A 22,865-nucleotide genomic window follows, 5' to 3' on the forward strand; every position below is an offset into this window, starting at 1 on the left:
GCTGGTGTAACACTACACTAATCTAAGCCCATCAGCAGTGGAAACAGTGCAATCTCACCCGAGACAAACTGGGGCACCTGCCTGCGCCTGCACCACTAATGCGAGACCCCGACTTTGGACTTTGATTTCATGCCGACTCCTTTCCCCCCAGATCTCATTATGAGAAGGTCACCATGAGGCCATCATTGCTGGGAGGCAGTGGCGGGCCGTGGGCCTGGGGCCTGGGCCTTCAGTGAGGTCCTACACAGTCCCACCCGAATTAATCCACCTCTTATTACTATCATTATGATGCCATGGCTCTAGACCAGGGCTGCTCAATACGTCGATCACGGCGTAGTATTGGTAGATCGCATGACATTAAAAAAAATTGGCCCGCCCCCGTCATTTTCTCTATAGCACGTCTTTGTTCATTTATTAAACTAAACAGCCGTCTGATGTTGATCGTATCTACACAACAGCATGTCATTTCTCTCGGCTCTCCGTCTCGCGCGCTGCAGAATGCATCGGGACGGAGAAAAGAAGAAAAAAAAGTCACTTGCACTCGTTTGTTCACTAAACAGGGCATTGTCGCACCCAAAGCAGATTTCAAGTATATGCTCGACCAAATCGACATCTTCTCCTCCTTCCGCCATTGTGGGTTGAAAAAACAGCTTTGTAGTCCGCGAATTAATTCCTTTATCAAATTCAGTTTCCTAGTTCTGAGGTTTTGCATCTACCTGCCCATAGGACCCGCCTCTCAATATTGGTAATCCAATCAAAAGACCTGCAGCACTCCGCCTGCTAGCTGGCTCCTGTGCCGGTTCCGGGGCCTTCTAGAAGGCCTACAGGAGCCAACTCTAAAGCTGATTGGTTGACACAACATCGTCATTTCCATTCACTTGAAGCTACCAGCGCCCGCAATGTTGATTCTGAAGGCCTAAGGGCAGATTTTAGCCCCCTGGCAACACACGATGGCTGAATATGATTGGATAAAAGATCTAACATAAAGACCAGCCCTCCAAATCTCAACCTGGCGCTGGCAGCAGCGCAACCAAGAGGAACGCTATGAAATTAAGAGAATAACTCTTACTCTGGGAAATAATTGAATACATATTTGTGGGGAAATATATTTAGAAAAAAATATATATTCTGATGATGTTTAGGCCAGCAGAGAAGGCCTTGCTGGCCCTGATGGCCCGCCACTGCTGGGAGGTTAAGAGCAGATGAACTGTGGCGATACATAAAAGTGAACATGTGGCAAGTTGCATCCATCCATCCCAATCCATCTGTTAATTAATGTTAGTTTATTATGTAAAAACGTTCCATGTTTGTTGTGTTATATATGGTGTGCTGTAGTGTTTGTATTTCAGTAGTATCATACAACACGCAACATGAAGTTTAACAAGGCATAACATCTTTATTGTTATACACATAACTTCATCTCCAAAGATTTTGCACAAATCAGTGGGGTAACATGAACCTTGAGATATCAAAAGTCTCGCGCAGTTCCTCGTTATATCCTAAAATACTCAAACAAGTACATCTGCCTTTTACATTCCCAAATGGTACATACAGTACAACCAAATAGAAATAAAGTATTTTTTTTCCACTGTCAAACATTGTCATATGTGCATTACATTACCAATTACAAACAAGTTATATTCATTGTCAAAATACAGGTGTGCAAATTGTTAGAAAAATACCAACTCATACCAGATTCTGGATTGTGCTCTGTAAAAATCCTTACAAATAGTATATAATAATCTATATATAAATGACTCCAACATGCAATGTTGCATTTCAAAAATTATCCCATAAACAGGCTGTTCTGTTAAACCCTCGGAAAACTCCAGTCTTCACCGTGCTCGTGTGAAGACAGTTAAAACAAGAAAAGAGGGTGTAGCAAAGACAGGGTGAAAAATTGTTTTTTAATACATCACATTTGCAATATAACAATGTTTTTTTTGTAAATATAATATAGCGCCTTAGTCTGCTTTTATTGTCTTTTCCACAATTTGAATATATTCTGATAGTGTTGTGGACATTTTGCAAACATCTAACAGACTGAAGCATTCTCCAAATGCAACGTGCTGCTCATTGAGTAACAGACAGTCAAGTTAAACTTCAAAACTGAATTGCAGCAAAGGAAACCGAGACATATTAAAGCCCTTTTTATGATGATCAATGTTCACAAACACTTCAGTTGAAATTAATAAATTAACGTTGGTAGGGATGACAGTATATGTCATATAAATAACCACTTTCAAAATCAAAGAAACTCATGCCATACCTGCAACAAAGACTACAACTAGCTACGGTGAGGCAAGTTAAAAGCATGATTCAGGTGACAACAGTCAAAGTATCCCCCCACAAGACAAAGTTAAGACAAGGATGGCATCTCCCAACCCCCCCCCCCCCCCCAATCCTCATCTTTTTCTGAGGTAAACAGTCGTACTGTTAAAGACTTATAAAGGCATCTCTCTTTCTCCCTGGTGCCACGTTTCCCATGGCCTCAACCTGAACAAATTCAACTTCCACTGTCCACAAGACTGTCTTGATCCAGGTTCACAAGCTGACGTATGCACTGCTGGGCCGACAGAAGCAGCTGCGTGAACCGCTTCTTTGCATTTTAGTGGTATGCTGAAACATTGAAAGCAAAGAATAGAATGAAGGAATTCAAGCAAAAGTGTTCATTAACATGTGCAATGAAATAATCTTCCTTCTGATTTAATAAATAGCATAAGACATTTGTTACTTCACTCTCACAGAGCTTTTAAAGTGTAAATCTCCTTCATCAACACAATGCTGGCTGTAAGCACCACCCTCCCTCAAAACCAGTCGATTACAATTTTGAGAGGCTGTCAAAATAAATGGTACGTAGGATTTCTGTAATGGTACAACCCCCCCCCCCCCCCACCACTTCCCCTTTTTGGCAAAATATACTATAAGCTTTTCTTTGAAAAAAATAAAAATAACATTTTGCACTTTCACAAACATGAATGTGTAATGTCAAATTACAACTCAAATATTAGAAATGAGTAAAATGTCAAAATAAGGGAAAACAAACTTCCTGTTTGACCACAAGACTGCAGGTTAACCAACATCCAGAAAACAACAACGAACAGAAAAACAAACGAAAAACAAAAAACAAAATGTTAAAACTGTACCATGCACGGGGAGTGTTTCAAAGCAGTGAATCCGGGGTTACTCGAGAAAAAATGAGGTGATGATTGGGCGAACAGAGTAAGACTGGATAGTGACCGTGCAAGCACTGGCTGCTGGCAACGGCCGTGCCCCGTTTCCTGTTGCAAGAGTGGCGTGAACCCCAGAAAACGCTCCGAAAACCCGAGCACTCTCGCGCTGCGACGCTCCCCCACCCCCACCCCCCACACTCCCCTCTGGCCGCCGGGCTCACATCTCCCCATCAAAACGTCAGATGTCAAAATAGAAAGGCAGCTGTTTGCTCCCGTCATCTAAAAGTGCATCTCCACACTCTTCCAGCAAAGTCCGTCAGCCCACCGCCCGCCCTGCCAAGGCAGTGGCCTACAGCGACCAGTGCTTGGATCAGCACGCCTGTGGGTTTCAATTACTTTCTTTTTTTCCCCAGACTCTGTATGTATGGTTGCATTTCTTAACTTTGTAAAAATCATTTTCTTTAATCTCACTAGACACAACATTTCACCTCCACTTTCAGAGAAGCCAAAGGAGTGCTAATTCACAGGACTGGCCCTTGAGAAGGCCTGTGACAGGTTGGTGGTAGTGATGCCTTCCTCCTGGTTCTCTTCGGTGTCACGCTGATTCCTAAACACCTACGGCCTCCCCTGTGTCTCACTGGCGCCATTTCCGTTTCTTCAAGGCCGGCGATGCAACTGTACCGGTTGCCGTGGTTTCACTGCAACATAAAACAGTTTCTTTGGCTTTATTTGTGTGCTTGTCCCATTTCAGACACACATTGCGGCCTACTGGACACACAAGACATGGAGTAGAGAGGGCTTATTCATCCTTAGAAATACAGTTGTTATCTTTATTCATTATGAGAAAATGAATAAAAGTGTCTAAGAAAATGAACTTACCTGAGAAACAGCATCATCATGTCAGAAAATGGACAAATATAATTGCAAGGCCAATATTCAGCAGCATTACCATAGCAACAAGGACCGAGTTAGGACCCTGCAAAAAATGACATGATGATAAGATCAGATATCACAGAATAATCTCCAGTACATCCTAACATAACAATATTGTTGGCAACCATCTGGATATAAAAGTAGGCAGTATTAAAGGAATATCAAGACATTTTGGGAAATTGCCAATGCTAGATGAGAAAATTTATACCAGTCTTGTGTTCAAAGGTGGTATCAATCTTTTCAGCAAACACTGGGCAAAGAACCAAATAAAAATATTTCCCAAAAAGTTTTTCTACACTTCCACTGATACTTACTGTTTCTTCCATGTTTTCTGCAATCTCCATACTGGCTTTCTTTGTGTCTGCGAGGCTCTTTGGCTTTAGGGAATCCTGCTTCCTGAGTTTTGGGTCGCTCTTGTTCTCCCTGATGGAGGCTGGCTTAGGAGGGGGGATACTGTAGGACTTATGGGGTGGTGGGGCCATACGAGCCAGTTCCAGGACACTAGGCTCTCCTTCTATATCCTCCTCAGGCTCCGGTGGTGGTTGGACCCTTGTAGGGGTCTTCACGTAGTAACTGTGGTACTCGGTGTGAAGCTGGCCATTGACTGGCATTGTCGGAGGATTTGGAGAAGGAGCAGATGCTGGGGTAGGCTGCTGAATATTAGTGGGTTTATTTGAAGCCTCGACGTGCACATGAGAACTTTTAGGGCCATCGGTGATGGCCGGCCTCTCCTCTTTACTCAGCTTTCGACTAGACCGCTCATCCTTGCTGGTCTTATGACTTGACTTCTCTTCTTTGCTTGTCTTGCGAGACGGTTTTTCTTCTTTGCTGGTTTTGCGGCTGGTGCTGTTGGCGGGCTGACCTTTCTTCTTGCCGGAGTGAGGCGAGGGGGGAGGCGTGGCCACAGGACTGGTCACAGGGGAGTGGGGAGGAGTGGTTCCTTTGCGGTAGAAGTGGGGAGAATTTTTATGGGAGTTGCCCTTCTTTTCAACAGAGACCTCTCTGATCTCCACAGGCTCCTTCAGTGGTTGTTTTAAGTAGTCAGGTCCTGCGGAGGCGAGAGGGGCGACATAATAAATACATCAACCAGGAGCATTCTTATTATTCTTTTTCGAAAGGATTTTGGAAAAAGTAAAAAAATATGATAACACATGGGAGCACAGACATCTGCCTAGCTCACACATATCCTGAGAGTATAACTTACAGGCCCCCCAAGATTCAAATGCCACCTTATCTGAGGTTCAGACAATTCAATGTTGACACTGGAGATCCAGCAAAATCCTGACATTTCTGCCTTGGCCACAGTCCCAGAAGCACTAGGGCTGCACTATCGCAAACTAAGGTAAAAGGAAATGAAATCATCATCATCATCATTTCAGACTTAAGAAAACCTCTTTGTTTGATACAGATAGCATGAAATTGCACACCATAATAATCTTTATATATTTTTCAATGAAAATGAGAATAAAGATGTCAAGATTATCATTCTCGCTAACATCACAAATCATATCACAATTGCAAAATCACAATGAGATATTTCTTCAAAATTGTCCAGCCCTACAGCAAGCTAGATTTAAATCAGAGCTGGCTCAAAGCACAGCTAATATTTCAATTAAAATATTTATGAATCAACATTATATATGCAATCATTCTGCAAAGACTGGGGGAGACGGGGGAAAATAGACTAATTAATGCAGGGTCACAAACACCATTTCACTAAGTAAGCCTCCTCTGCAGGCTCATTTTTATCATCACCCATTATCTTTTATCAGCATGTTGTTTTCCTGGAAAGGCCCTTGTCTCATCCATTCTCAGCATCCAACCAACACAGCTGTACAGATAAAGAGAATCAGCATCAAGGTGCAGTGATGCCTCGTTTGTTGTCTGGGGAAGCTGATACTGTTGGCTATTTCTTTTTTCTCTCCGAGGTCCTGGGCTAGTGGGCACCGGTAGTCTGAATGCGCACTGATCTTTTACTACATGTTTGGAATCTTCTTTATGCACATTATGTCGTCTGATGTGTGGACACAAGGGCCTGAATCTGAATGTAAATAAAATTTGCGTGTGAGAAAAACGACACTTTATCTGTCCCTTTATTGTGTCGTGAATTAATATGTATTAGAGACAGCAGGCCTCTTCACTTTGCCTCCATGAAATGGTGTTAGAGTGACTAAGAAAGAGACAATGCCGCTTTGTTTGAAGTACATCAGATGGCATGAGCAGAGAAGGATCCTGCACGTCCCATAAATACAATTTAAATTTAGATAAATGAATCTAGAAATATAGATTGAAGAAAGAAATAATGAAATATAGGTAGAAATAATGGATGAAAAGACTGTTGCTTGTTTTTCACTCTTATTCACCCCTGAGACAGTGTACGGTGATCAGATTCTACTGTTCACTATTGACTGAGTTATTGTGTTTAAAAATGGGCTTTTCTCAGAGACACCTTTTTGTATGCATGCCCAGTTGACCACTATTAAGTTTACATGCTGAAATTCAGTGGAAAGTAATTCATATTGATTTAGATTTGACACTTATGCTCTCGAGAAGCAATTTTACAAACATCAAATCAAAAAAGTGAACAAGTGTGCCCAATCCCATCTCAAAGTAAACGTCCTTAATAGAATCTTTTGGGCCTCGGTACTTACAGGCCCAAAATACTATTTAGCTGCATGGCATTCCTAATTTGTTTCATAACGGTCACAACCAATAAAACCCACTACAAAGAGACTGAGGGGACATTTGAACATCTGCGAGGCTTAATATATCCGCCACGCTTAATTTTACACCATAACTCAATAAGAGTTAGGGCTCCGTGGGCGGGCCGGAGCCGTTTCGCTCTGTTTGGGGACAGATTCCTGCGAGGGGTTCCAGGCATTCTCCGAATGCTTCTCCTCTCTAAAATGATCCCCAGCCTCACACTCACATCGAAGTGCAACAACGCCCGTCATTACAAATGGCTTCCACTACATTTCTGAAGCAATGCTGCATTCCAGAATATGCTGAACAAGCTTTTTGTTTGTGTTTCGTAGACACTTTAGCATCTTGTACATCTTGTTGTGATGAGTGAGGGAAGATTATTCTTCCAGGTCAGCTGGAACATGTACTGGGAGTCATTACCCAAATGGCCACAGTGTTTCTTTCATCTGGACATTGATCAGCTCCGCTGAGTCTGCAGCCTCCTGAGGAGAGCCATGAAAACGGGCCATTGTATTTGTTATGACCAAGACATGCTCATTCTCATTTGTCCAATAATCAATATAAAAAATTTAAAAATCCTTAAATTTAGGGTATTTGATTTATTTTCAAGAACTGTAATATACTGTCTTTTTGCCTTCACCGTTGTCTCTTTGGGGTTACTAGAATACACACTTTTGTTTAGGCTATGCCTGCCAGTTTGCCTCATGTTAATCCCCAGCACATTTTCTGCTCCAGTGTACTCTTGGCAAAACACACGTGCTGACACACACACACACACACACACACACACACACACACACACACACACACACACACAATCATATGCTCTCAGAAAACACAACAGATTGGCTCAGCCTCTACTGACCTGCACATGAGATGAAGAGCAGTAGTATGAGGGTGTATGCATGTATGTGGCATGTGATAATATATGCTGTGTTATATATGTATAGCTCTGTTCAGTGGGTTGTGATCTCAGCATGTTCTCTACACTGTTATATTCAATATTCAGGACTTAATTTGTAGCTTTTTAGATCTTCTCTTTCTTCCTCCTACACACTGGCAGATGGGCAGGGGGAGCTGTCATTGTTTAGCCAGATTACTTCCGCCACTGTTACATAGGGTCCGTTTACTTGCACACTAGTATCTTGATTATTATATACAAATAAAGTATGTCTGTTTGTCTGTAGCGACTGGCTGCATGTAACCAGGGTCTTTCTGTGCTTTATTTGTAAGCAGCTCCATGCAGAGAAGAACATGGGAGGCCTCACGTTCACGCGAGCTGACACGTGACTGATGGGAACAGGGCGTGCTGGAAGTCACTGAAGGAAAAGAGTCAAGTCCGGATGTGGAAACAAACATGCACTTTACCGCTATAAATACATCCCAATATGTGAGAACCATTTGAAAAACTAATGTTTGATATGTTTCTTGGAAATTTGCCTTTTCATTCTGGTGCAACTTTTCCAAAAAAAGGCTTCTGAAATTAGTTTGGAAAAGGATCAACTCAGTGGTTTTGCCAAATAATTAATTTTCTTTATCCTTGAAAGAAGTTGCTGCATAACTTTGAAGTTCAGCCGAACTGTCTCGAAACGTACTCTACGGCACCTGCTGCGCTGAATATAAAGCAGCACCTGCTCATGTCTGGTTTTCAGCCCTGACAGGTCCAGGCTTTTATGGTTTCACCTGGTCAAAGTGTACCTTGACTGGGTCAAACAGGGCGAAGCAGGATCCCTGCTCCCCCCCCAGCACCCTGGTGACGGGCTGAAGGAAGGGACAGCTGCTCCGCGTCAACCCAGGAGAGTGGCGAGGGCAGGGCCGAGCTCCTCTCAGTGCATAAGGATTTCAGCTATGTCTCCATTAGACCCCAGTGAGCACACATCGGCACCAAATATAGCCCAATTAACGTCACCACTTAGACCACGCCTCGCTAACCCTTGCTGCTCCCCCTCTAGGATGCTCTGTGTGAACCAATCATAAAGGTCAGGGTCTCATTCCCTGTGACCATCTCTTCCCTTTTGAAGTACACACTCCCAATCTGGGTGATAATCTGCTATGAGTCTGAAATGCTAATTACAAACAACAAGGAGTTTAAACCTCTGTTGTAACCCTTAGAGGAATAATAACAAGCTGTGGGATGAGGGTAAATGAGAATATTTCCACGGTTGAGGTAGACATTGAGGAAGCAAAGCAGATTAGTTTGGGAAAGTCACACAAATTCTGCCTCATGCTTGGTACTCAGATTGAGCGGCTTTGTCTCACTGTAGCATCGGGATAGACAAATCGACAAATAAAAAAACAGATTCTACACCCAGATTAAATATTTAAAAATAGTGAATTTTTTTCTTTGAAGTTAACAACAGTGCAGTCACTTTGCCAAGAAGCTGCATAGGGGAAACTGTTTGCACTCAAACATGGTATAACCTGGCGAAGCACAAAGTAGGCATTCTAGATTCTCAAAACTGCTCTTATCTTCTGGAAGAATCACACTTAGATAATACCTTTCATATATTAGAAATGAAATGGATGTATAAGAAATGTGCTTTTTTCCCCGTTTGTTTCGCAGGTGCCTGTCTGGCTTTCGGCTGGACTAAGCAGACACGCTTATGTAACTAAACTGAACACTGCAGATCAGATGTCACCCCACGCTGCACATTATTATGACATCGCCTGCTTTCTCATTCATGATCTGACTTAAAAGGCAAGGACACTCTCCACACAGACCTGTGAACCCGGAGATCAGCCGGCCTGCCAAGTATGATCGCCGTTTTCCACAACACAAACAAGCCGCGGGATGTCTCTGGCCCGGGCCGGCCATTTCTGCGGCTTAGTAGAGGGACATGCTTGACTGGGTCCCATTGTCAATCTATGTGTCACCCACTATTTTATGGTGGCTGTTGGCAAGGACCCAAGGTCGGCTAGCTCATCGACCAAAATATATTACAAACTGTGGAAGAAGCAACTCTAGTTTGGATCTTACGAGGTAAATAAAAATAAACAAAAAAAGGTATGACACGGCACTTATCTGCACTCCTATCCATCCAAATGATGGCTAAAGAACAATTTCAAAATACTAATTCAATGTATGAGATAAATGTTTTTTTCACTTTTTTAATCTATTATGTTAAACAAACACAGATTGGCCTAAACCTGCTCCCAGGAAATTCCAGGATGAACCAAGAACAATAAGGTAATGCTACCTTAAAAACTCTTGATTCACTCTTTTCTGATGTTTCCCTCTTTGTGCCCTTGTGTTCCACCTCTAATCTCACCTCTTTGACCAAAAAGGATTTGTACTGTTTGTGTAGTATTATATGTCCGGCATTGCCTTGTAAAACTCTGCTTACCTTGTAAAAAATATTAACAGAGTTGATTCGACACCCGACCCTGTGAGCTGCTGTATACTATGGCAGTGTGCCTGTCAAACCTCCATGCAAGGGGAAGATGAGAAGTACTTGGTACTGGGTGCAGTATGTCTCATTGACCTTTACGCACATACTGTACCTGTAAGGCAAATCTACACTCGACTAATGCACTTAGCTGTCAACAACATGCGCTTGGGAGTAAAGCAGAGGTTTCCATCCAGAATACACACACATAGGCCCCCATTGTGGTGTTAGAAGTCACCCTCCATTCCTCTCAAGTCTTTGATTACAGTCCTGGCACTGTAATCTGTAATTGGGTAAATGTGCCTCTCGGGGGGGGGGACTCTGAGTTAAAACTAGACTTCTGTTATAATCTTAGCGAGGAACGCAACTTCATCTCTTGGTCAGTCATGTGTTGTCTAAAATGTCAGAAAACCGTTTGCATTCATAGCCTGCCAGGGGGTTATGTAAATGTAGCCACTTGAAATATAGTCAAAGTATTGTATTTCATTACACAGTGACCTCCCTGACCCCTCAGTGCACATGCAGTCCAAGTGTTTCTTTCACATTCAGAGAGTGGGAAGGTATCTAGTATCTATGTTTCGCTGCGAAGGCTGTGTGATGCCCACACTTTGCCTCTGGGAACCCCCTTTAAAATATCAGACAGATGCTGCGTCTGCATACTTGTTGTTAAAGGTTACCTGGTTGGTAGAAGTTGGGGGAGAGCTCCCTAGCAACCGCCCTGGCGATTTCCGAGTCGTGCACAGCAGAGATGGCGGCCTGGTCTGCGGCCTCGCTTTTTGTCCTGGCATGGGCCGTTCTAGAAAAAGCACAAACAGAGAATATATTGGAGCTGCACGGTAACGCCAAGGTAAAGACATACAGATGATGTATGGCACCATGTTTGAGAGAAGTGTGATAGATATCTAGAAACAACATACACAGGCCTATTGAACTGGTCAGCTTTTCACCCTACTATCTTTTTCTTGTTCTTGCTCCTCCTCTCCTTCTATACCTCCCTCTTCCTCCTCATCTTTGAGAAGTATAACTCAGGCTGTCCCTCTTGGGGATAACATAACACCTCCCCTGGTGCTTCTATCGCAAATCCAAATCCTAATTTTCCAAATTAGATAAAGCATTTCACAAAAAACTAAAATAACAACAAGAAGAAGTATTATATTTTATATACATATATTTATATATATGAAATTCTAAGACAGACAAAATCAAGAGGTCATACTCAAACAGAGCATGAATATGGATCATTTTTTCATAGGTTATAGAAAAGCATTAATTTTGATATGGACATGAACAACTGATCCTATAATAAGAAGAAAGGAAAGATGATATGGATCAAATATTTGCAGGTAAATTATTCCAATCAGAGGGAGCTATAAAAGCCGTTCTTAGCTATTGACTTAGGATAAACAATATCAACTCATACAAACAGCAGGTGGTGTATTGATGGCTAGGTTTCAATCCCATGCCAGACAGCAGCAAAATAAATACAAATATTTTTATTTACAAAATTTCAAAGACCATGGGAATCATAAGAACGGTGTTTTCATCACTCAATAAACCTCCATCTTACAAAAGCCATGACAATAACTAGCCTGCAGCATGAGAAAAGCCTGCATCCACATCAGCTGGACAAGGCTGATGCTCAAAAACCAAAAGGCAGAAGAATAATATGTCCTGGAATCAATGTGAGCTTAGCATTAGCACTGACAGATATTATGGGAGCTGCTTAACAAATCCCAAGAAAACTCAACGGTAAGATACTGTATATGTAAACGTGGTTGTTGTGCCAACATTATTAGAGGAGGACATATTCACTTACAAGGAGGAAGTTACAGTTACAACACACTGCCGCCAACAGACTTTAAAAAACACCAAATTATACAACGATATGCCTCAGTTGAAGCTAGTGCATTAGTAATTTACTGTATGGACAGCCAGAGCACCTCTTATACAATACATGACAGTGCAACATGGAATGCAAGGATCCAGATGGACTGTCCAAGTATCACTATAAGTATTGACAGCTGTGCCTTGCGTCCTGCTGAACCCCACTCATCCATCTTCCTCGCCCTCTTTCTTTCACCATCTCCTCTATTTTTTAATCAATGATGCTGTTTTTCTTTTTTCTTTTTCGATTCATCTGCATCCCCTCATACTCATTACTTCCCTCCCTCCCTCTGTCTTTCTGTCAGAGTGACCCCGACGGACAGATGTCTCTATTTTAGACTACTTCTCTGTCCTTGGACTCGACTGTCCTGTTTTTTATGCGCTGGGACAAGAAGACATTAAAATGCATTATGAGCCATATGCTGGGTGGAGAAAGCCCCTTCTTCACCCACAGACAAAGGACACACTCTTGAAAACACTGACCAGCTGCAGATCCAAATAAGATTGAAGAAATTATAACATATCACACAATGCTTTGCTTCTTCCCATGAGTTATTACAAACATAGGAATGTCAACGGCGTGGCTAAAAGCAGCTTCATAGTCGGACTGAAGAGCACTTCCCAGTTTAAAATTGACATTAAAGCATTCCAGCTACATCACACTGCTGACATGTATACCTTAGACATCCACTTGCCACGCAGGCTGCCACAAGGACATGCACGCTTCTATTTCTGAAATGTGTCAAATGTACAGGCAAAGGAAAGGACGCCTGAATGCGTCATGAATGCATAGCGTGCCTGGGACATATCCTAAGGATTTTAACGGTTCCCTTTAGGTAGTGTGGGCATGAAGTCACGGGCAGACCTGGGAGCCAATGCAGACTGTTCACAGACAGGATGTCTGGTCGTGGGAGGTGACAGGCAGAGAATGATGGGAGTAGAGGTGTGATCGAGCAGTGGAACAAGAGTGAAATGAGAGGCGAGAAAACATGGGCATGTGGAGCGAAGACACGAAAGGGTTGGTTGGTTTTCTTCCAGGCTTCGGAAAATTACCTCTCATGGTCACTTTGAATCAAACTAGCGAGCAACACCTTACACAATGCATGGACTGTTAAACTGTTCTGGACTGTTTCTGGACTGTTTTTGTCCAATTCAGGGCAGCGTAACAAGTTGCCAACACAATGTTGAAATATTACAGTCCAATATTCACTGTCTGGCTCTTTAGCTGCTCACAGCTCCACTATGTTCACCAGCTATAGTCTCTAATGTCGTCTGTCAGACATAAAGTGCTTGGCGGGTATAGTGTACAGTGAGTTTTTCAGAACTTTTGCATTAAGAATTTTTTTTTAATAAACTATGAGCAGAAAGATGATAACATGCTTCGCACAGCTGAGGGAAATAGTGTAGTAAGGGTTTGTCACTTTGAGAAACCCCTATCCCACGGCACGCATTAATTTGTTAATGTTTGTGGCTTGCAATGACCGCCGACAATGTGCAGGAGCATGAATATGAACAAACGTTGAGGCAAAATGATGTAATGCATTGTCACACATACGCAGCAAAACAAAGTCTGGGTAAAAAACAATATGCAAGCTCACAATTGACCTTTGGATAAGTTTGAGGTTCTGTTACTTGTCAGCAGACGGCAGCCTCCATACTTGCAACAGATCTGCCTGAATATAAAGCAACACCTGTTCATGTCTAGTTTTGGGCTCTTTTGGGTCCAAGCAAATCATGGTATTTAAATCCAAAAATGCACCTGCTGGCACAAATGCAAATATCACTCCAACCCAAACACGCACACGCACGCACAATATGGTAGACATTTGGACAAAGGGGAGAAAGGAGCAAATACTTTGAAGCAATTGTTTTGGACTGAAGCCCTGCTCGGTTGTTTCATTACTGGGACAAATGGATTGCGTGTTAAAATGTTGAGTCAGTTTGGCAGTGAGCGTGGCGGGTGCGGCTCTTTCTCTCTGTGGAATGTGTGTATATGCGTGTTTTTGAGATAAAGAATGAGGGAGAGAAAGGTAAAAACACAGACCAAGAAAAAGGTATGGAATTGGAAAGGAGAGACAGAGCTGCAGAGAGAAAGAGAATGACACCCGGGTATTTAGAACTGCATCTCAGTCCTTCTAATTTTACCATAGGGTTACATTTTAAACCCAAGCTCCCATGCGGAACGGTGCTTCCTTTAACTTTTGTTTTGACTAGGCCTCCCGCAGAATCCAGTATGTGTGTATCTGAATTATACGTTGTGTGTGATTGTGTTGTGTGTGTGCATATCCCCCCACCCCCGAGTGAAGCTTCAGTCCATCACTCCCCCGGCTACGGCCTATTTGAGGAATCTCCCTCACATATGCTGACACAGTTCCTACACCCTTCTGCTTCATCCAATAACACCCCCCTCTCCTTCCTCTTTCCCTCTTCTTCTGTCTCTCCATCACAGTCTCTTTCGCCCTCCCCGCCAAGCCTGGTAACTGAAATGCTGACTTGAACAGTAGATAATAAGATAGAAGATTAGTCTCGATCTTGCCAGTGGTAAACATCAGCACTCCAACGATCTTCCTTTAAACTTCATCGCTCTCTTTCATCGCCCACGCCGAAGAGCTACCAACAAGGAGGAGTCATATTTCAAGACAATGCTCCTGTTCAGAGTGAGCAAATCTGCTCATGAAAGGATATTATAGATCAACAGAAATGACGACCCTTTATCTTACCCAAACAGTGCCTGGGTCCAAAAGAGCAGCACCGCACATCACAGACAGTCTGCACAAATTAGCACTTAGTTTGCCCTGCACATATCTCTCATATCCGTGCAGGCCTGCTATTGAATTTCCGGCTGGTGCTAATTCAGGATTACTCGAGCGTGACTAACACCATTAGTGGTTCGCTAAAACCAACTCTGAAATTATTCAGCAATTATTCCTGGGTTGAGGTCTGGGCTCACATTACCAGGGGCTGCAATGGTGGGGGTAAATGGCGACAGCAAATGAGACTTTAAATGGCAGACGAAGTGGCTGTTGTTATGAGATAAGATAACTTTATCCTGAAGAGAGAGCTATGTATCTCTACACAGAGAATATTTTGGCATGGTTAGTGTACTTTCATCATTCGTAAATCATTTTAGATCACAGGACATCCTGGTTGTTTGGCAGGCTATGGAAACATTTCACATCTTTCTCTTTTTCTATCTCGCCAATCTTTGCAGTAGAGATATGCAAGCCCAAAATAGAAAAGCAGCATCTAAGATCAATTAGTCTTATTGAATTTTCCCCATTCTTATGATTGGCCAAACAGAATTGTATGCTTTCTGAATAAGGAAACATAATGTGTGTTCTTTACATGGCAAGACTGTAAACACAAATGCATAGAGCACTACAGCAGCAAGAAAAGAAGAAAAAAAACAGGCACTTGAATAATGAACATGGCGCAACAATATGAAGGACACTTCAAGCATATGGCAGGGATGGATGCAGGTATGAAACATGGCTGTGTCCAGTTATGAAAATAATAAATATTTGTCTATTGCAGAATATTGTAGAGTTAAGGGGTACATAAGAAAGACACACATCGAGAGAATCCCTGGAGAAAAACAATACTCTTGACTAAATGCACAGCCCTGAATAACAAGCTTAAAGAAAATGATCCAATATTTGTGAAATACATAAATTTTCTTGCCGGGAGTTGGATAAGGAGATCATGCCTAACAGCTAAATATGGTTAGCTTATCGTAACACAGACTGGAAACAGAAGCAAACTGCTAGCTTGGCTGCCAGCATCTCTAAAGTTCACTAATTAACATATATCTCATAGTATAAACTGTTAAAAAAAAACACACATTTGTGAAAACCTTGTAGTATTTTTATTATTATGTGTATCTTCATAATAGTCACAAATAATAGTGTTTACTCATGATACAAAGGATGAACTGGACGATAGAGACATTTCTGGGAATGAGAAGAATCTGTTTTGATTAAACTGAAGAAAATAAAGAAGAAGAAAAACTTGACTGACATTTCTCTTTTTGGATTACAAACATACCTAATCTTCTCTAACTGGTGTTCTCTATTCAGTAGCTCTGCACTTAACCCTCCACTGAGACTCTGTGTGTGTGTGTGTGTGTGTGTGTGTGTGTGTGTGTGTGTGTGTGTGTGTGTGTGTGTGTGTGTGCGCCTCAGTATCAGGTTTTTAGTGTGTGAATGTCTGAAGGTGCTTCTCAGAAACTGCTGTGAAAATGCGTATACTGAATTACACTATTATAATAAATACCGGGCATGTGTTTGTGTGGTACATGTTTGGAGCTGTGGTATGTTTGTAGGTCTGATACACACTCCTCTGCCTGCAATGTGAGCCCTCATTGGCGCGTTGAGAGAGTGACACAGAATCCTTTGCTGAGATGATCCCTCTGGTTTTGGTAAAGGGCAATAACGGCGATTCAGACCTCAGCTCTGTGCTCTTTGTGTCAACACCGCTCATGAAACGGGGCCACAGCTGATACAGCTGATAACACAAGGGGGAGGAGGGCGATGGTGGCCAAACCATCCACTGCCGGAGAACAGGGATGTGGTCGCCGAACGGTTTGAAGCTTGGATTTAATTTCACTGTCGATTTGAGTCAGACATTTGAAACAGGGATGAGGAAACAACCACGATTAAAGCTAAGGCTTTACCTGTCAATCAAGCCAACATGGCCTGACATATCTAACATTTCTTAAGCCTTGATGTTAGCCAAACCAAATTAATATCCAAACCAAACTAATATTTAAAATCACCAACAAGAAACATGGAGAACACATGAAATAAAACATGAATGAATCCCTTACTGCAAATAGAGAAACATAAAAGACACTTAAATACACTGCCCATGGAACTACATCCCAACGCACCTGAGTGGAGTGTGTACCTCTGAGTCTTTATTATGTGAAGGATGGATTTAACTGATGTGTAACTCTGTAACTAATATGATAAACTAGCCATGAATGTAACTGTTGGAAATTAGGATAAGTAAGTATTAGAAGAATAGTTGTCTGAACACACACCGTCAATGAATTCAAGGTTTTAATGGTTGCATCTATTATTTCCATTTTAGATCATTTCTTTGATTCTCTCATCATGTTGTTGTCCATAACATGTTAGTGTTATTAAATCTGTATTAAGCTGGTTGTGACAGCTTCACTCTAAATACAGATAATTAAATGAAATGATTATGAAATTCCGTGTCTCCACTAAATTCGTTGAGTGATGGCGAGCTACTGACTCAGTTTTTAGCACTACAGAAATCCCTCAGCGGTTTAATTTTTTAAGACTTTATAAAATCCAGATAGTTAAAAAAGAGGCAACGGCTTATTCAACAGAACTCCCTCAACATGAGGAGAAAAACAAACAATGACAACAAATAAATAATAAATGGTACAAAATAGGTGAAGAAAAGAATAATCATGAATATAAACCATTATGATTTGGCATTGGGAGAAAAAAGGTGCATCTCTATAAAATGTCCCACAATTTCCCTCAGCTAAAAATATAAAATTTAAAATGACAACACAGAGCGAATTATTTGGTATCCTTGCTTGACTTAAACATTTAAACAATTATTTAAATTGTGGGTTCATTAACAAAAAAACCTATCTCATAAGTCAACTTTCTGAACTCTACAGGTTTTGTGTTTGAGTCGGACAGCATCCGTCTGTTTTCACACTCACAAGCTGCAGCACACATACACACACACACACACCCACCCACCCACACACACACACATACTAACGCAGAAACACACGCATACACACACATAAAAGCACACACACAAACGCAGACACACACAGGGCTCTACTGATGCAAATGAAGACATGTCACACAACTATGCGGCCATTAGACACCATGTACATAATACAAACACGCATTCATACAAAAGCTTTTGGACGACACCTTTGAAAAGTGGACTGCCTCTCATGCAAATGTCTGTGTTCACTCGTATTCACACACACACACACACACACACCAAATCTGCATGAGAAGTTGAAAAGGACCATTAGTTAGACGTGCCATAATGAGACCCACTGGGAATGAGTGTAAATAAAGGTGGCTTCATAGTGCTGTATCTAGTCTTTCAATCTTTTGTAGATCCAGCTGGAACCAGACACGTCGTTCAAGCCTTAAAGGACGAATACACACAATGTGAAACAAACAACGCCTCTTCACTCCACTACTCCATAAAGAAAATCAACAAATGGCTGTCACGCTGATGACGGCGGTGAGGCAGTAACCATGGTAACCGGCCGAGACACTTGAGCAAGCTGTCCAACCAGGCATCTGGTCTCTATTAATGAATTAGCAAATGAACAAACCGACACTATATGTCGCACAAACACACAACATCTTTTTGAAAATGTGACACATCTAAGTGTACTTTGGCAAAGTGAATACACTAAAAGGTTTACAACTTGGCAGAAAACAAGAAGACACACACACAGACACACACAGACAGCCACTCGATGGTACGTCTCGTTTAACTTCGAGGCTCCACATCCAAAGCTGGACCTGTGCGACTGAAGGTCACATTGCCTGGTAACCACTTGAGCTTAAGGAATAGTTTTAATTATGGTCTGTGCTCTGTCCTCCAATCTCCTGCCACCACTCACTCTACTGTCCGCACACACAAACGCATGCACACACAATCATATACACACAAACATCCGTTTCCTCCTCAGTGCAAAGCCAAAAGGAGCATTAGCAAAAGCTTACATCTGCACCACAGCTAAAACATTATGATCATGCAATCTATATTTTAACGTTATTTCATGAGCTGAACAGAAGACATGTGACTGAAAAAAACACGTATACACAACAATGCCTCACAATCATTGACTGCAACTTCTAACTGTATGTGTCAATGTTTGCATCATTACAATAATATAATAGAGTGGGTTATTGTGGAAAGGTGGGTGAGTAGATTAGAGATAGAAATATCTTCAACGTGAAGACATGTGAACAGCAAAACAGACTGACTGAACAAATTCTCAGGAAAATGCATCACGGACTCCGGAGTTATCCGTGCGTGTGAATACAAGAGCGGTCGCATGCTTCACGAAGGGATTCAAAGTGGAAAAGCAATACTGTGAATCAACACGAGAAGTGATGATTCCATAATCTAATCCGTGAACATCTGGAGTGAAAGCTGCCTAGCAAGCCAATCAGAGTGGCTGAACAGATTTAGCGAGGCACGTTAGTATCCAGAGGTCAGAGACGACTGCGTTAGCAGATACTGTAACAGTTTAGCTCCACGCCTTCCTTTTTGGAATAGTTGTTTTCATCCTGTCACACCATCTCGTCAATCCAACTCCCCTCACCTGCCTCTGATCACTCCCTCGTTAGTCCCTCATTCCCTTCACCTGGTCCTCACGCCCTTCTCACCTGCAGCCCATCCCCTCATTAGTCCCTCACTATTTAGCTCCCTCACTTCCACTTGTCCTCTGCCAGATTGTCTTGTGTTTTCGTGCCAAGTTCTCCAGCGTTATTGGAGTATATTCCTGCCTGCCTGCCCTGACCTCTGATTCTCTGCCCCGCCCCTTTTTGGACTTGTTTGCTTCTTCGACTGATCTCCTGGTTTTGACCCAGCCTGTTTCCAACCAAAGACAGTATTCTTTGTTACTCCTGTCTGAGTAGTGCTTTTGGGTCCACTCTAATAGCGTTGTGACAGATACAAGCAAACAGACCGATTTCAAGAGTTGCTTCAGGCAACACAGACTACAATGGTTTTGTGTCGCAGATAAGAGGATACCAACTTAATTTCCTTATCCGTAATTGTAATGTTATTTGACTCGTCACTCTGGATTTATGTATGTTATGTATAAATATGTTGGGATGATATCAGAATGTATACAGTGAGACAATACCAGTCATATCAGGAAGCAATTGCTGATAGTATTGTGCATCAGTGAGCGGATTCATGGCAGTATTGAACTTTATCTTGATTAGTGCTGCAACTCCCAATCAATTTAAAAAGACAATAAAAGGATCTGCAACAATTCTGACAATTACGTTAATAGTTTTGAGACTTAAAGGTTTTTGATACTTAATATTTGTGGCTTGTTGACTGTTGATCAGACAAAGCATGGCATTTGAAGAAGTCACCTTGGGGATTGGGAAATTAAGATGTGCATTTGTCTTTAAAAAAACAAGCTATAAATTAAGAAAATAATAGACTGATCAATCGATAATGAAGAAAATTGCTACGTGCACCCCCATCAACAATTTAGTACAATATTGCAATATAAAATGACATGTCCTGTGATAGAAGAACCATATAAACTCTCTCAGAGGTCTAAATAACAAGCCACCAAAACACAAAGATTGTTTGATATATAAAATAAAAACAATAAAAGCGTGTGTTCTGCTTTTCCACTGCATATCTATGTTAAGTCACGGTGGACCGACTAACCTACACTAAATTGAGTGATTCGGGATCTCTTTCCGATATTGAGCTGCAGCACCTTCAGCAGAACCCACAACTCATTATAATGTAATTGTCATTGACTCGTAAATCAATGACTTTTATGTGGAGTCACCTCATCAGTAGACCTAAGAGCCATTGATCCATGTTGCACACGTCTCTGAGTATTGACACACATAATGTCTCAAGATACAATAACATACACATAATAACAGTTCTTGAACAGGTGCATATACTTAGACACGATTGCACATTGACATTTGGGATTTTTACATAATGTCTCATCACGTCATGGGAAATTATCCGGAGGATAGCACATGCACATGAACACACGCGGGGAAATCCTTGGAGATCAAGCTCACTGAACAGGAACGCTATTTGCTCGTACTCGTTATTGCTGTACATTTCAAATCACAGTGTGTGTAATATATCATCTAACTCACTCCGCCGACTACTGTTCTCATTAACCGTTGTTACATAAACAGTTAATTCAGAGACAAGTAGATACACTCCAATCCCATTCACGGTTTATTAATGGAGGGAGAACAGTGTTGTAGGAAACTACATTATAAGTTGAGGAAAGATTGTAAAGGAAATGGAGTTGGTAAAACATCCGTATAAGATGTACTTTTACATTTGTAATGATTGCAGCTGAACCACTCCATGAGTTAACCTCTTCATAACAGCCTCAAACTCCACATGACTCCCCCCTTGAAATGCTCCGCCTGCCTGACTCACCCAACTCCTTCTTGAGAAGCTGCAGACATATGTGCCATTCTCAGAGAGATTACAAGCCACAGCCACACATTGTAATGGCGTTTTGGTGAAACCCAATCCTATCACTGCTGCTATCGGCACAGGCTCCACTCCCATCAACACACAGCCACCCCCGCCCCCCCCCCCCAGACTTTCTCCTCTACTCCCCCGAAAACAAAGCTTTCCTATACAGTGTAAGTGTATGTGAGACAATACATCTATCCAAGACAATACGTCGATCCCAGCCGTCATCGACACTGAGAGTAAACTGTAGATTGTTCACACTTTCTTTCCCTTATCCAACCCTCTTTTTTGGTGTGAACTATTGCTGCTGGACCTGCAGGCTGATTTCTGCCAGAATGTTCTCCTCTCGGGAATGGAGAGAATAAAAATGTTTTTTTCTCTCTCTCTGAAAAATTATTCATTTGGTTACTTCTTTTATGTAGTATCAATGGCAATAGTAATGTAGTGTATTGTCTGTAGGCCACTTCATCGGTGCATGTCTGTTTCCCTCTGCCTGGAATATGATATGCTCTGATTTTTAACATCACCTCCTTTTAAATTGATTTTGTATGTTGAACTTTAAACTGTTACAGCAGGGATGTGTAATAATCACATGACTAGTCTACAGCCAAGGGAACAATACATTGCATCATCATCATCATCATTGATACAGCAAGTAAGGCTAACGTTTAAATAAAATAATACTTTTTTTTGTCCTGATACTTGTGCAGAATTTGGTGTGCAAAACAGTGAGTCACCATTAACTACATTAAGCATAAGTGATTCTACTATTATGGTTGTAAGATATACATATCCCTATAATAAGCCCTAATAGTTTAGTGCAACGTCGGCCTTTCCTCATATCAATTCCTCGAACACTCCTCCCGTGGTTCCCTCGGTTGTCATCTTTCTGATCGATCTGATATCGCATAACGATAACATGGTGGAGCACAGAATGAGATTACACATTTACACAAAGTCATTTTGTTTCACTGTGGGTCATTTTGAATCTGCTCAACTAACTCTCCATGCATGCGCCATTGTATCAGCTATATTATTAATAGCTCTTTTGTATGTACAAGCTGGCGGTGACGCTGGTCATTAATGTAACTGATATAGATAATATGAGGCTAATGTGGCTGTTTATTCTGTGTGTGTGTGTGTAGTTTTAAAATGACCTTACACAAGCTACAGAGTTGCATGTTGGTAATAAATGTTGTGTTACCTCACACCATCACATTGCCATATATATGAGACAAGTCAGTGGATAAATATACTGAATGATGTGGCTAGCTCACTCTGACTGATTCAGATGACTGGCAGTCCCTTCCACAGTTACAGTTACAGTAAACTCAGTGCGTCATTGGTACTGTACATTTGGCCACTTCATAAATGATAAGAGGTGCCACCATCACTAAGATCAAACACGCACGCACACACAAACAAAGTAAACTCAAGTGTGCCTCTGCCCCTGTTTGGAGTAGGAGAAGTCGTTCCCATTGAGGACAGCCGAGGTGGAACGTCATGTACTCTGGGATGGGATTATTTTGTTCACATTTTGAAACGCAGACTGATC

The 22,865-nt window shown here is 41.8% G+C and overlaps 1 protein-coding gene across 2 annotated transcripts in view; it reads right to left on the reverse strand.

The window, feature by feature from the left end:
* Positions 1-1,373: 1,373 nt before the first annotated feature.
* jph1a (junctophilin 1a) overlaps positions 1,374-22,865 on the reverse strand; it is a 29,122-nt gene continuing 7,630 nt past the window's right edge. Inside the window, exons 3-6 of one of the 2 annotated variants that reach the window (XM_056434276.1) lie at positions 10,873-10,991; positions 4,421-5,154; positions 4,053-4,149; positions 1,374-3,871 (exon numbers count right to left, since the gene is read on the reverse strand). In XM_056434276.1, the coding sequence (XP_056290251.1) occupies positions 4,069-4,149; positions 4,421-5,154; positions 10,873-10,991 (934 nt within the window). In that variant the 3' untranslated portion in view covers positions 1,374-3,871; positions 4,053-4,068. Of the gene's footprint in view, positions 3,872-4,052; positions 4,150-4,420; positions 5,155-5,310; positions 5,444-10,872; positions 10,992-22,865 lie in introns of those variants that run through there. The other variant, XM_056434277.1, reaches the window with a different exon arrangement.

The sequence above is a fragment of the Pseudoliparis swirei genome, chromosome 16 (assembly GCF_029220125.1).
Source record: "Pseudoliparis swirei isolate HS2019 ecotype Mariana Trench chromosome 16, NWPU_hadal_v1, whole genome shotgun sequence".
In the NCBI taxonomy this organism is placed as follows: domain Eukaryota; kingdom Metazoa; phylum Chordata; class Actinopteri; order Perciformes; family Liparidae; genus Pseudoliparis; species Pseudoliparis swirei.